Consider the following 16,045-nt stretch of genomic DNA (forward strand, 5'->3'; position numbering starts at 1 on the left):
TGGCACGCGCGTTATCAGCATAGAACAGTTTACACCCTTTGGAGTGCCCCTTCTGATAACGTGCGTGCCGTTCCTCACTGGAAAGTTCTGGGCCCTACAGCGATAAAGAAAGGAAACGCATCAAGGCAGATATGACGATTATTTTTGTGTGGCAGAAGGGGCAAGCCAAAGGGTGTAAACTGTTCTTAGAGTGTAACCTCCTTAGTTCCTCTGTGTTTAGGAAGGTGTTTATTAAAGCCCCTCTATCTCTGTTTTCGCCGACCTGAGGTCAAAAAATAAAGCGGCGGCGGCGCGTGGATGGAGGGCCTTTAAACTGCTTCATACCATACCTTCAGGGCACCAGAGGGCAGCACATAACTTCTAAACCTAAGGCTTCCCGAAGTCTGTCTGCTCATTTCTCTCGGTGCAGCTGCCTCTGTTACGTCCGCGGTATTGTCGCAATTTTTTTGTTGTGCGACAGTACACCGGAGAAATTTTGTTTCATCATGCCGCTGGAGAACCTGGAAGATGAGAGCCTGGAGAAGAATCCCAACCTTGAGTTGGCCCAGATTAAGTTTGTGCTCGCCCATCATGAGCCCAGTAACGACAAGCTGAAGCAGGATCTCATGTCAGCGATCACTGAGCACAGTAAGGAAGCTTCATCAGTCACGGTGGTCAGCTTCGCACTTTCTTTTCGCCCGCCGACTCTCTGACTCGCTGCCAAAGAAATAAATTTTGTGGACTATGCTATTCCAGAGCCCTAGCTATAATGTGAACGATTATTACGAGTGATAGTTACGTCTCGTGTCGTGCTGTGACCGTTCTCATTGCCAGAGTTGAGGGCGTACTTTTGTAAAATATTACGTAAAAGAAAGCATGTTGCGCCAAAGAGCAGCTGCAGCTTCATATCGGCTAGCGTGCACTACGGTTGGTTCTAACTTATGAACTTCATTTCTTGTCGACGCTATTCGTAATTGACGCACGCCTCGAGAACCGCGACATGTTGCAATGACTCAGCTATAAACTCAAGCATGTGCGGACACCACATTGTGATCGGACGTACTTTGGGATGTGTTATTTCAACTAACACATTTTAAAGTAAAATCTTTGAAAACCGTGTAGCCGCCGCCGGCCAACCTGTTGCTCATTTACGTTCACCTCCAATTCTGTTACTCACGTCAACGCTGCAAGGTTGTTTGAAACAGAACTCTGATTGTGCATGACATTTCGAAGCCTATTATATAGCATATTCAACAAACATATTTTACAGCGTTACTGGATATAGTTACGGAACATAGCCGTTTGTGTGTTCATTATGATGACTAGTAGCGAAAGAAAAAAAAAAGCAATTCAAGCAGTGAATAATAATAAAGTTCGTGGTAATATTTATAGAAGGAACAAAGGTTTGCGGCAGAGTAAATGACCTTGAAGTTAGGCTAGTTGCAAATTGACTTGAGCAGATGAGAGTTGCTACTTATCTTGAATTGGATATAAATTGAAGACACACCGAGTCATAGTAATGCCTTCATGGATATCAGGCCCCTTAGAAAATGTGCCATCTTACTCAGGAGCTGGCTCATGCTGCTTTGTGATCATTAACCACACAAATTGTTGGGTGGCATGTTGGTCCACATGCCAAGAAAAATTCTTGGCTCACCCCCGTCCAACATTGCCTTACAGCTATGTTGCTAAACACTACCATAAGACAAAGATGCAGACACAAGATGTGAGCTGATAACTGTCCTTTTAGTCCTGACTGCTGGGTGGTTGGTAAAATCAATTGGTAAAATAAATGCACATAGCTCACCCGAGTCTGCTTGGGTGATATCACTGCATGGAGCAGGTCATGGAACATGCAATCATGCGTTAACTTTTCTGCAGATGCACCAATTGGTAAAGAGTTCTGGCCTGTTTCCAACTCTTTGCTTATAGTATTATTTGGTGGACAGTTATTTTTTGAAAGAAATTATCTTTTGAAACGCAGCCACAGGTGAAGTGCTGAACCCTGCAAAAAGTGCTGTGGTGTTCGTGGCTGCTTTTGTTGTCTGAAAAATAAGCATAGTATTGATTTATTAGTACCTCAAAGGGCCTCGGGTGTGGGGTATTATAATACTCCAGACAGATGGGCAAATTTAGTGACACTCCAAGCGAGTGCACTTCTTCGTCACTCACAGGCTGTGCGAGGGATAGGTTTAATGATGCCTGCTACGGAGAGCGCTTGCCAGTGAGTGTGTTCGAGGAACTGGCATTGAAGTGTGTAGCCTGGATAGCAATACTTCAAGAATCAATAAATAAATGTTTGCAGCAGAGTCGGCACTAGTTCTGAAACCGCTTGCTTGTGATTTCAAATGTTATGAGTGTCCTGGTGACATCAGTGATACCCAAAAAAGCTTGAAACATTAATTTTCTACTGGTTCTGCGATTTCAATCTTGTGGATTTTGGATATGTTTCTCGCTTGTATTGGCTCAAAACAAATAGACGTGTTAATGGAATTACAGTATTTCTATTTTTTATGGCAGATGTTCTTGTAAATAACGATCTTTTCATAATAAAACAGTAACTGTTTCTAAAACACAAAATGCCAAGAATCATATCAACCCCATTTCAATCCCAATGACGATCATTGCCATCAATCCTGAATGACACTTAGTTTTGCCATCTAGCAACACTAGCAAGTGCTGAAGTGACACCAAGCAAGGTGAAGTGCACTCAATCGAAGTGTCACTAAATCTGCTCATGTGACTTGGGTATAATAGGAATCGGCCGGTCACATCAGTGAAACATAGAATCTATGGCAACCTTGAAACGAGCATGGTGTTAGTGGAAAGTCTGTTTGAGTTCTAGGCAGTCTTCACGAAGAGTGGTATGAGGATACAAGTTAGTCTGAGCAGGTAGAAGGTATACAGCTTTTCCATGGTTTGTAAGGCAAGATAGACGATGCACTGGAACAATGTCTGAAGTACAAGGATAAGGATGACAATATTTGTGATAAATTCACAGTATAAAAACATGACACCTTGCATCTACGTTAGGAATTCCTACCTTGTAAGGCTGCCAACATGTGAGAAAGGAGATTTGCAGTTAGGGCGCATCTTTCATAAGCAATGTCGGTAAGTTAGCTGTGCAGTTCCTAAATGTAACATGCTTTTAGTCATCCTGAATCAGATGGCAACGCTGGGGAACAAGACGATTTTAATGCAGCGCACTCGCTCACCAGGAAAGCATAAAAATATCCATATGCATGCAGAAACAGTGTTGCTGCGTTTAAAGGGGCACAAAAGAGAAAAATTGTTTGGGCTGTATTAGTCAATTTCCTTGCTGCAATCCCAAAAAAGTCCCTCTTACCAGGAGAAAAGTCTTGGTTAGCCAAAAAAACTCTGTGGTTTCTTAGTGGCTCTGCCATTCTTCTGCTAACCATGAGGTCATGGGATAAAATCCCAGCCATGGCAGCCATATTTCAATAGGTGCAAAATGCAGAAGCGCCCGTGTACCTTACTTTGGGTGCACATTACGGAACTGCAGGTGGTCAAAATTAATTCGGGGTCCCTTGCTACAGCATGCCTCATAACTAGATCGTGGTTGTGGCATGTAAAATGCCAGAATTTAAATGAATTAATTAATTTGGTTAGCCAGAAAAGACACAAGTATGAAAGCTGGTTGCGGACACTGCCTTGGAACTTCTTGCGCCAGCTCGCCGTGATGTCATGGATTCTGGTGGTGTTTGCTCAGGCCAATTAATTATTTACTGGTGTAGTTGTACTGCACTGTGTAAGCTAAAGGAGCCAGACTTGGCAAGTTTCAGGAACCTTTATTGCACAGAAATGAGAGAGTAATTTAAAAAAACCGTGACGTCACACTGGTGCAGCCACGGCGTGGTTTTGAAGCAAAATTAAAAAGAAAGTCAACTTTGACTGTCACTTCCTTTTCTGTTAATCAATCTATTACCAAGAAATTATTGAAAATTAAGCTTTTATAGAATGCTTGATCAGTCTAAACTGATTTAATGTTTCTCTTTAGTGGCCCTTCAGCGGAAGACTCTTTTTGGTGGTGTGCGCTAAACTACCAGATTCTTTGTTCAGTTTTGCTTCACTCATCATGTTAGCTGCTTGGTGATGTGCGGAGTGAAAGTGCAACAGAACCCAAAATGCAGCATTGGAGATAAACATGACCACTGCACTTATGAAGCAAAGTGGAAGAAGCAATGCCTGCAGGATGCTACTGTGAGAAACAAATGTGAACATTATATAGGAGTGTAAGAACTGGGGCACAGACAAGAGTGGATGATATGCTTCGTCCACATTTTGTGCTGCTATATCATGACCATATTTAAACTTATTCACTTCTCCATTTGGCAGGGACAGTAATGTTAAACCCTCATACGTCTCAAATATTTTGTACAAGCTTTTACTTAGCTGGTGATACCATGTTGGCGGTTTGGGTGTAATAGTTGGGATAACATGGCACGGTGCTACTCGATCTGATAACAGAGCAAGAGAAAGATTGGAATTTAAATAGAATCATTGAGTTATTCTATACTGGGTGCCTTCTCTTATTTATAACTAATGCAAAAATCCCAATCAATACTGCTAGGTGTGTCATGCAGTGTTGGTAAAATGGAAACCATAATATGCCAACTCATACGGTGGTCTACCACCTACCACACTGATCTAAATCTGAAAAAATTGTAAAGCTCATTTGCCTGCCCCCCTCTTTTTCCCCTATTCCGGCAGCCATTCTGAAGTTTGATTTATTTATGGCAGACAGCTTCCTCTCATATTTTTTTATGGTTCTAAATTAAATATATATAGTACTGCTTGCTTATTTGAATAAGAGTTATGATTGCAGTTCAACTTCAGCCTGCTGTACTCAATCTGGAGGCTGAAGCTTTGAGGCAGATTGCTATAGTGGGTGATGGAGAGGGAATTAACAGGCATAACATTGATTGCATTGATTATGTGAAGAAGCAGTTGGGCAGGAGACAGTTAGGTGTTCAGACCAGGTGTCCATTAGATGATCAGGGTAGTTACAGTAATGGAAAGGAAACATAGTCAGTCGGTATTGCTAGAGATAAAGTAGTAAAATTTAGAGATCACCACTTGGAGTTAGAAAGACTGTCAGTGAAGAAGGCATTCTTTTTAGCTTGATCTATCATAATTATTCTGTCATAATCAGTATGTTCTCATTAATCTCTCTGATCTAGGGGCACATGTTTATTGGTTTCAAAACCGATAATTCTTGTTCGTTCCCTTTTGCCAAACTGAATATGGACAGCAGATGTTGTGGTATACTTTGCCTTGCCTGTTAAACACATTTCGAAATAGAGGCGTATTACTAGAAACCTGCTTCATATGAGGTACTACTTCTTGCTGAAGATTCTTTTTTTTTTTACTCCAAGAAGGGAGTCATTCAACTGACTATTGTTGTTTTTAGAAATACGTATGTGCTTCGACACCTTTCTTCAAACCAACTGCTGTTTTATTTTATACTCTTTGGCACGTCAAGTGAGAATGATTCAGTAGTTCCTGATTTGCATCTAGCAGATTATGCGAAGTAAATGTTTTGACGTTTTCAGGAACTGTGAATTCAGGTATACGTGCTGTACCCTTTTGTTGTCAGCCTTGTACAGGAAGGCTCGGGTGCTTTCTTCATGCATGTTGTTTTGCTTTCTACTCAACACTGCCCACATCTACAGGATGTGAATAGACTGAAATCGAATTGACTAAAATTGAAAATTGCAATTTATGCTTAGTGGCACACCTTTGTCTGCAGACATGGCACCCTTCTACGAAGAGACATGTGCTGACCTGGGCTGGCCCGTGGATCAGCGCCTTTTGAACAACATGAAAACAACCAATGCGACCGAGATTGAAAAGCTTGACTCAGCTATTGAGGATGCTGAGAAGAACCTGAGTGAGATGGAGGTCCGTGAGGCGCACTTAGCCAAGGCTGAGTACCTGAGCCGCATTGGCGACAAGGTATGTGGCTAGCATTGTGCAGGTTCTGTGGACAGCCAGACATTTCCGCTTGCAGGAATTTCTCTTTGCTAGTGCAATTGGAAAAGAAAAGAGAAATTTGCACTGTATGGAACTAAACATTTGCGTGTTAATGTTTGGACAAAAGCATTGTGTTCCTTGTTTGCATGGATAATGGTAGAAGCGTATCAATTTACCGTATCACATATTACCATACTACGCCATCATTCACTTGAATGTGCATATTTGTATCCGACAAGGTACCGTCACCTACTGTAAAATTCCAAGCAAGCACCCCCCCCCCCCCCTTTCTCCAGCAAGTCGAAATTACTGGCAAAGAGTTGGGGCAGGGAGTGGGGGTGGAAGGGGGCGGGGTCGCTACCCCGGAACGGCACCAAAATTCAAAATGACGATGACGAAATTTTCCGACATAAATAATGCAGTGGGCATGGATTTAGAACTTTATTTAACATGAACTTTATAGAGCCAAAAATTTGGTAGTGCTGTTCATCACTCTCAAAACCACAAAAAAAATCCTTCAAGTTGTTGGCAAAAAGAAAGTTCAAAGCATTCCACTTGAGCCCCAATCTTCTGTCACCACGGTTCCAACATCTGTCAGTTCGCCGTCCTCCGAGCCAGCGAGTGCACTGCTACTGCCGCACCCTTTGAAGGAGCATGCCACTGTCTCCTTGGGCACAGCGGCCCAAGCCTCAGCAATAAAGTCGAGCACATGCTGCCGCGACGGCTTCAAGTTTCCTTTGGGTGTTCTCTTTTCCTAGTGCACATACTCCACCTGCAAACGCAGTAGAGTGGACTTATATGTCTTGTTCCAATATACGTCAGCCGTCTGCAGGATGTTTGTGCAATCCGCAGGCATGCAGAGCACATCTGTATCACACTCCTTGAAAGCATTTTTGGCAGCTTGTGTTTTATGAATGGCTGCCTGGTGCAGTACCAGCAATTGCTGCATGTCATCGACATTTGGGCATCAGACTCTTGAAAGCCACTCTTGCAGCTTTTGAGATGTCATTCACCAGTTTTTTTGTGCAGTGATAGAACCTTTGCTACAAGTAAAAAAAGAAAAAGTCAGCATTGTGATAGGAGAAACTCGGTGATATCGTGACTCTTCACTCTCATTTAAAAAAGAAAAGGAAAGAAGAAGATCCTAATTGGCATGTAAAGGCTCGTAAGGAATTTTCCGCCTGGAATTTTCCTGCTATGTTCTTTGAAGATAACGTAGGCAGGGAGCTTGTGGCCAGGGGCATAAGCAGCTAGGCAAACCATGAAGCCTTGCCAGGCACATCCAGTGTTTGCGTTCCGTAAAATGCTTTTGTCGACCACTTTTGTCCTGCTGGCCAAGTTGTCTATTCCGACCATCATCTGATCTGTGTTGGCTGTGTTACACAAAATGTAGCCATTGCACCATCGCAGGTAGCTCGCGGAAGACCGAAAGGCACTTGCTGCCTCCGAAAATTCCTCGGGTGTCTTTTGGCTCTCGCTCGTGGTACGGCGCATTGCAGCACGGAACCGCTACTTCCACCTATTTATGTAATGGCTGGAAGCTATGAAGATTCCCAGCTACATGCTGTTGGCTATTTTGATAGCCTATTCAGAAAGCAGCCGGTTGCTAACGGCATGTCCTGTACTTATTTCGAGCTCAAAGAACTCAAACGGCACATCATCCATGTATTCAATGAGCACCGGTGCACCATTACATTGCCCCTTTTGCTACATACCTGTGGAATCGCTGGAGCTCTTGGGGCAACAGGCCTGCCATCACATGGGAATGAGCGCCGCGAGGTGGCGTTCACAGCCGGTACCATCATCACGGGCTGTGGACGGTGTGGACGGCTCGTGACCCAGTGCACAGGGTTTACATGGTCGGTACCGTGGTGAAATCATGGTTGACACAATCCTTTGAGTGTGCTTTTTAAAGGCTGGTTGTGTGGCTCTAGAATAGCTGTCGCCTGTAATGCCTGCAAACATATGCTGAGCTATGGTTAAGGTTAATGGCCTTTGAGATTGGCGCACACGCCTGATGAAGATTTCGGAAGCCATGCGAGGTAGTGTCCAGTGGTTCCACCAGCCACATGTGGCGCTCACGACCGACACTAGTGGAGAGGAAAAAAGGAAAAGGGTTTGGAACCTGGTTTTCCGCTCGTAGGGCAGGCATCTAGTAAAGGAGGCAGTGGCCGTTACTTTGCTTCCGTTGAAGTTTGGCTTTCTCGTATTTTTGCTGTAGCAAATTGTAAAAATTCTTTTCCCTTTCCTGTATCTGTTTATGGTCAAGCTTGAAGTGTCAAGATGTCCGGTGTCTTCCCGTTTTCTCGATGCCATTGGATGACCTCGATTTTTTTTTTACCACCTTGTACGAATGCATGACCGACCTGACACTGCCACAGCAGAACAACAAATGGCGGTTAGCAACCTGGCCTATTGGGCTGCGAAGCTGAATTGAATTGGATCGGATTCTTGGATTATCGTGAACTGCATGTGGCAGGCCACTGTTGCCTGGGTGTGGTGTGTGATAAGGGCGCAGAGGGAAGGGGGGGGGGAGGCTTTCCCGGAATGGCACAGAAATTTGAAATTAGCAGTGAAGTAGGGGGGGAGGTAGGTTGCTTGCACAGGGGGGTTGCTTGCAGTGTCGGGTTGCTTGCTCGGAACTTTACGGTAGTGTCATATTTGAAATTTAGCTCTCTCACTCTGGTTCTGATAAGCCTGCTTTTGCTGTCACGTGAAGTGCACCGAAAGTACCTTCAGGGTGTTGGCTACATTCCATCAGGGGTTCTCCTTTGTTTGTCCGCAGAGTCAAATTTACGCGGTGCTTATTTGGCAGAACATACGGTATTGTGTCAGGATATTAAATTTTCACAGCGTGTCCGCAACTGCTGCCATGTCCTGTGGTAGCTGAGCGTTGCCGTCACGGCTTCTATCTTCTCAAAGTGGAGCTGGCTACGCTAGTGTTGCAAACAAAATAATTCGACATTGTTAATCTCATTATTTACAAAGAAAATTTTCAGTGCGTGTAATTCATGCACGAGTGAAAAGAAATCGGGTGCGGCCTGCTCCGTTAGCTGCCATTTTTGTTTTGATGCCCCACAGTGTAGCAGTGGTCACAGCCAGTTAGTTAGCCAGTTGTCATCTCGCAGCGAATGTGCACCCGTAATTGCCTATACAATACGGTTCTGTTTACATGGGCCACTGAAATGTGCATTTTCTATCTCAAGCTACCCCCATGTTTGGTGCATTTGATACGATATGTGTCTGTTGCATTCATGTAACTGTGGCTAGTATGTTCATACGTGATAAACTGCGCAGCATCCTTTACATTAATTTCTTTTCAACTGTGGTGGTGGTGTGCATGTGGTGTCAGTGTTTTGCTTCTAGGCATCAGGTCGTGGGTTCGATTCTCGGTCGCTGCTGCAGTGTTTTGATATAAGTAAAATACAAGAACACTCCTGCATATCTATAGCATCTTCAACAAGTCACACTGAAAGACACTGATGCACTCTGGTGTGATGATGGTTAGAGGAAATGGCACACCAATGCAATTTGTCAAGGGTGCAATTAGATTTAGGTGCACGTTAAACAACCCCAGGTGGTCGATATTAACCCTGGAACCTTTTTGCTATAGTGCCTCTCATTGCCCCAGTGTTGCTATGGGCTGTTGAACCTCATGCGATATTCAATTTGCGGTGAAAAAAAACTTTACACTTTGGAGTGTATCGTAAGTAAGCACTCGTGAATGCTGCATTGGCATTGTTCTACCATTGTGTGGAAGACTGACAAATTGGTTCTCATTAAAAACGGCCCAGCACATGAGAATACTTTAATATCCATCCGAGCTGTTGCGTTCACATTCCAATGTGGTGGTTTTAGCAAAAAATTCAAAAAGGAAGGCTTGGTGTTCCAGTTTCTCTGGCCAACTTTCTTCTGACAAAGAAATTACGATAACTTCATTCACATTTCCAAGCTAATTCGGTGAAGTTCTTTATATTTCTTAAGGACAGGGGGTTCCAAGGGCAAAATTACTCTCAGGGTGACCTCCTAATCTAATGTCTGCAAAGGGGGTCCCAAAGGCAATATTGCTCTCAGAGGGACCTCCTAACCTAAAGCCTGCAAAGTGAAGTACAGGTGTAAACAAATGTAATAGGAACATGCGTCTTGTAGCCAAACTGCATCTCAGTGCCCTTTAGCAGCCTAGGGGCCCCGCTGGAGGGCCCTGGGCAGCTTTCTACCAGCCTAGAAATTGCGTGCACATCCGTATAGGCCAGCATTTGTTGCCAGTTCACACCTCTCAATATGGTTCTTTACTTGGGGAACACAACGTCATTCGCAGCATCTGTGGCTGAACAGTTGCTAACCTATCAGTGGTGAAAGTGTCTATGTCACAGCGGTGTGTCTTTTCTTTCGCACCTGTACATACGGGAGTTAGTAGTGAACTGGTAATAATAGTACAGAGGAATCTCTGTAATAAGATTTTGAATATGTTTTTTGGGACAATGCGTTTATTTTCAAAGTTATTTCCACGAAATAATAATAAATATAGGTTGCGATTAGGGTGTTACAATTTTTCGTGTGATACATTTTATTTTCTGGTTCCTATGAAGGTTATATCAACGAGATTACACGGTAAACAAAAATGGGGCAAACACAGAGTCAAATGAAATTCAAACAAGTAATACTGTACAACTGATACACAACACAATATTGATATAAATAACAGCAAAGAAAGAGGGGGAGAGGTCCACACTGACAAGGAAGGGTTTTGTGTTTTTAGCATTTGCTGAAATGCAACAAAGCCATATAATCAGAAAAGTATAATGACACATGGGCTGATGTGGAATATCTTGCAGTAACATTTGAAAAATTAAAGAAAGACGCAACTCACATGATCTAAGTTTGTTGGCAAAATGGGAGGTTTCCGCCATGCCGTAGTGGAAGGGTTCATAAGTTCAGCCCTTCCTACCTGACTTTCTGTTTGCTAGGCTTCGCTTCCAAGAAGTAGTTGCTGTTACAAGGCTGTGCATGGGCTGAATGTACATTCTGTTTGCAGGAGGCAGCATTGACGCAGTTGCGCAAGACTTATGACAAGACGGTATCGCTGGGCCACCGATTAGACCTGCTGTTCCACCTGATACGTCTGGGGCTGTTTTACTTGGACCATGACCTTATCACCCGCAACATTGACAAAGCCAAGAGGCAAGCACTATGTTCCTCAGCTCCTCCTGATTGCTTGTGTCAACTAATTTTGCTATTTCAGTCTCAATGAGCCATCATAAACCCTTTGAGGGTCGTTTTCTCCCAAAAGCCATGCCCCTGTGGTCAATTTTATTTATTGCAGTTTCCACTACAGTAGAACCAATGTATAACAGTTGCAGGTGTATTGATCTATTTCAGTGCCTTTGCAATTTTCTCACCCTGCCTACTGATCGGTACTGGAATCGCAGATGTGTGATGGTTTAACACCGCCATGTGAGCGCCTTCGTCTCGTCGTCTGCTTTATATACCAGTGCTCTGACTTCTGCTGTTTGTGGCACTGTTCGCCAGCACTTCGCTGGCGTGCTGCTGGCGCCTTATGATGGCTGTCCGGTGCCTATTGCTGAGAGAGGTTCATGATAGTATTCTACCTTTTCAACTTCATGCTTTTTCAGCCAAAGCAACATAAAAAACGTAACTTTGCGGCTCTAGGCCATGTGTGCTGATGCTGCAGTCGTGATGGTAAGGCCTTTGCAAAATGCCGTAATGCTTATTAGTTTCGGCTTCCAGCCAACTAGAATGTTTTGCTATTGTATGCAGAATCCACTCATGTCTCACTGATAGTAAAATATATCACAAGCACTCAAAGGAAAAATGGCAGCTGCTGCACTCATATTTTCAGAATGGCAGGTGATCAGAAATGACCAGGTGCTGTTTTGGAAGAGCTATGATGGCATATTTCGTTCTTTAGGTAACATATTTAATGGAAATTGGAGCTAGATGCAGGAAAGTACCGGGTACAAAAATGAAGGTACTGATGATCTGATTTTCAGACTAATGTGGTGCTGGATTGTAACTGCCGACGCCAGCTTCAGTGTTGTTAATTTTTGTGCATTTTGAAGGGTGAGTTCACCTATAATGTACTACTGATACAGTGACCACTTTTCATGAAACTATCGAGCTCATCATGAATGGGATTGAGTGTACTACTTTCAGTTTTGTAGCACCAGATGCTTCGATGAGCATAAGTGACCTTGGCACTTTCTTGGCCTTATGCCAAGAATGCCATCACTCATAGACGCTGATGCATGTAGCGCTAGCTACACGAAATCTTGTGACACAAAAGTGAACGTATCCCTGAAAGTGATCATCCGAGCATACGTCTTCTTCAGCCACTTATCGAATCGATACTTTGGACTCCTGATTATTCATACTTTTAGGTAGTCCCCATTAATTCCCCATTATTTGTTGGTGACTAAACTTTTTAAAGGGTGAGCCGTGCACAGTGTCCTTGTTTTAATATTGAACAGCACGTTCATATGATTTTAAAGGCATGGTCACGTAATACATTTCCCTTGTATTACCGTATGTACTCGCATAATAATTACACCTTTTTGTCAAAAAAATTGACATAAATTCGGGGTTGCGATCATTATGCGGGTTAAATTTTCTGCAAAAAGAAAAAAAGAAATTTTTTTCATAGCGCATTTGCTGCGGAATGACAACAGGTCAACAAACAGGCGGCTGCCGCTATAACATTGCAAGACACCAAAACAAGAATGGTGGTCGATGGAGTAAGCCGAATGCAATTTCTTTTTTTCTCGTGAGTACACTATATGCATTAAAACAGTTTCTTTCGTATCAGTAATGAATAATATCGTCAATATCGACAAGTTTGTGGCAATAACGTAGCCATATCCACTTTGAGGGGACAGAAACGGAGATGGGCTGATCAGCTGCCAGATGAGCTGCCAGTGACATAGAAACACATGGCAGGCATGCTGTGAAGGCTGCGGCATTTGTCTTCACTACTATCGTAATATGGCATGTTTCTGCTAAGGGTGGGTGAATATCTTAGCTGTGTTACAAGCCTCGGCGTATGAATAGGGTACACTTCTAACGTATCAGTGTGAATGTGGCTACTATTGTTGCCGCTTGCGATTTTTTCGTGCCCACGAGTGCAGCCGAGAGGAATCAAAAGGCGCCTTTTTTGTCGTTGGTGTTGACCACAACCATTATAACGCTTACAAATAATAAAGCCAAGGCAAGTTTGGTTGTAGCTTTCTTTTTTTTTTTTTTTTTTAATGGAAGTGTGGAAAGTTATGAAAGGAATGAAATGGGGCATCTGCTTAAGAATCTGTTTGGTGCATGCAGACCACTTTGTACGTCTTGAAGAGTCATTTGCGTAGCATTCGACAGCGTTCGACAGATGGTAAGCGCGATCATCATTAGCTAGACTTGGCACATGACATATTGTTGCAGCAAGCTCAGGGTGTGATCATTACGCGGGAAAGAAAAAAACTGAATTTTGACGAAAAAATTCAGGGGTGCGATCATTACGCGAGTGTAATCATTATGCAAGTAAATACAGTATATTGTTTTTTTTCCGCATACCCAGGGAAAACATAATAGGAGGGCTCTACCTATACATAATGTTTGGTTCTCAACAAAAAGAATTCATTTGCAAGTACTACACATGTTTTGTCTCCCATTCCTTTGACCAGCTACAATCGATACCAAATCTCCCACCTATGTGTCCTAGTGCGAGTTGAAGGCAGATCGCTGCAATAAACTTTGTCCGTGTACTCTGTGCAGCCTGATCGAGGAGGGTGGTGACTGGGACCGAAGGAATCGGCTCAAGGTGTACCAGGGCCTCTACAGCCTGGCAGTGCGGGACTTTAAGGCGGCTGCGGCCTCCTTCCTGGACACAGTGTCCACCTTCACCTGCTACGAGCTGATGGATTACCAGCGTTTTGTTACCTACACTGTGCTCGCTAGCATCATCGCCCTGCCACGCATCGAGCTCCGTGAAAAGGTAACTGCTGCGCTTATTTATTTATTTATTTTCAAATACTGTAAGCCTTATACAGGCTTACACAGCAGAGGGCATACGAAATGCGCATTTCTATATACAACACTCACACACACGCGCAAAAAAGAAACTGGAAAAGAGTAAACAAAAGAAAAAGACAATTGAAGCAAGATAGTGCATTTATTGGGAAAAGAGTGCACTAAATTACACATTGCTATATTAACACCACAGTAGCATTGAAAGGGAAGGAGCAAGAGCGAAGGAAAGGGAGTAAGCTAATAATAGACTGAAAGTGCACTGGAACTAAAGAGAAGAACAAGAAAATTGTATATCGCCACATGAACAAAACAAATAAAAGAAGAGGTGGGCCAGTATTTGAAACATTCAAATATGGAATATCATATTTTAATATGTGTATTTGATCCAAAAAATATATATTTGAAAATGTTCAAACAATCGGTTGGATAGGAATATTCGGACCAAATAGAATATGTTGCTGGCTGTGCGGGAGCAAACACAGTTCTTAGCATTTGTTTCTGATCTAAGAATATTAGGGCGATTTTGTGCTGCTAGCAAAAACTTGCCTGTAAAGCACAATTAGCCACGAATTGTCTACATTTTGCAGAAAAACAGCTTCTCGGTAGCAAGGGGCACGGGTTTGCTGACAGTGAGGGTGCACTTTTCTTTTTTTTCAGTTTCACCCCCAATTTTGAGCGTATTGCTTTATAGCAAGTATCATGAGTGATGACTGGAACACGGTCAAATGCCTCCAAGTTTACGGGCGTTTGATGTGGTATATTAAGGCACAGGCTGGTGAGGACAGCTAGTGGTATAATTACTAAATTTTCCTAGTTGACATGAGCCATATACACAATGATTTAGTGTAGTGCTTAGTAGCCTAAATTTTTGACATTGCCAATGCAATTTCAATGTTCCAGCATAACAAACAAATTAACCCAACTTGCTAATAAATGCATGTGCATATCATTATTCAATATTCGAAGCTAAGTATTCGTATTCGATTCATATTCGAAAATGTTGATATTCGCGCACCCCTAAAAGAAAGAAAAACCAACTATATATTATACATGCACTTATCATCTTGTCTTATCATGCAATATGATCGCTGACAACCTAGGATGGCATTGTGAATTGCATTGCTGTCCAAATGCGAAAGAAAGCTTTTATACAAATGACAGGCCAATTATGTTTGCTGATTTCTATGACAATTGTGGCTTTTTTCTATGAGCGTCCATCCATCAACAATGGTGTTTTCGAGCACAGAGAGCAGGTGCGGTGCAGTTTAAAAGTAAGGAAACAGCTGAATTCTTGTGTTTTCAATAAATAATAGGGAGTACGGCTATGCAAATAGTTCTTTTTGAGACAGAATCAGAATGCGAATCGAATAGAGCCAGAAGCAAGTAAAGTACTTTTCAAATAGCTTTCCAATAATAAACAACCATTCTTGCGAATACAGTTGCCGACTGATTTTTCGGACTCCATAAATTCGGACATGCTCGATTATTCGGTCTGCTTCGCAGCACCGCCATTCTCCCCATAGACCATAATGTATAACAACTGCCGAAAGTTTGGACACCTTGCAACCTCTTGTTTGATTTTTCAGACACTCCTTGAGCCAACTCGATCGAGAGCACCATGCACCGACTCTGACCGGTGCATGGTTCGACTTGCTGAACGCCATTTTTGTTTTGAACGGAGCCTCCTTGCTGCCCCACGAAGTGGCGTTATTGCAAATCCCCGCTCATTATCGTCGTTTCTGCCTGGTTCGTGGCTACAGCAGTTCCGATCTCAGCTTAGTAAGCCATGTCAAGACAATCCAGCAGCTGATTTGTTTCTTTCTTCGTGCATGACGCTGCGAGTAGGCCACGTTTTTCGTTTGTGTGACTGGTGTCGGCGTTACAGCGTGGTGATTTTCGCGTTGTGTGCTGTGTCGAGGTTGAGGTGATCCAACGTGGCATACGAAAACATTGCGTTAAGTGTCTAATGGCGCCGACAGTGCCCGCGCAGACTGCGCTGGGGAATGCCGGCAAGCGGGTGCCGGGAGGCCTAGGATTTGTCGCC

At 43.2% G+C, this 16,045-nt stretch overlaps 1 protein-coding gene across 1 annotated transcript in view; it reads left to right on the top strand.

The window, feature by feature from the left end:
* Positions 1 to 394: 394 nt before the first annotated feature.
* Positions 395 to 16,045, top strand: part of LOC142584959 (26S proteasome non-ATPase regulatory subunit 6-like) — a 30,614-nt gene continuing 14,963 nt past the window's right edge. Inside the window, exons 1-4 of the mRNA XM_075695335.1 lie at positions 395 to 627; positions 5,750 to 5,955; positions 11,009 to 11,154; positions 13,747 to 13,966. Of these exons, the coding sequence (XP_075551450.1) occupies positions 486 to 627; positions 5,750 to 5,955; positions 11,009 to 11,154; positions 13,747 to 13,966 (714 nt within the window). The 5' untranslated portion in view covers positions 395 to 485. The remainder of the gene's footprint in view (positions 628 to 5,749; positions 5,956 to 11,008; positions 11,155 to 13,746; positions 13,967 to 16,045) is intronic.

This window comes from Dermacentor variabilis, chromosome 6 (genome assembly GCF_050947875.1).
Source record: "Dermacentor variabilis isolate Ectoservices chromosome 6, ASM5094787v1, whole genome shotgun sequence".
In the NCBI taxonomy this organism is placed as follows: Eukaryota; Metazoa; Arthropoda; class Arachnida; order Ixodida; family Ixodidae; genus Dermacentor; species Dermacentor variabilis.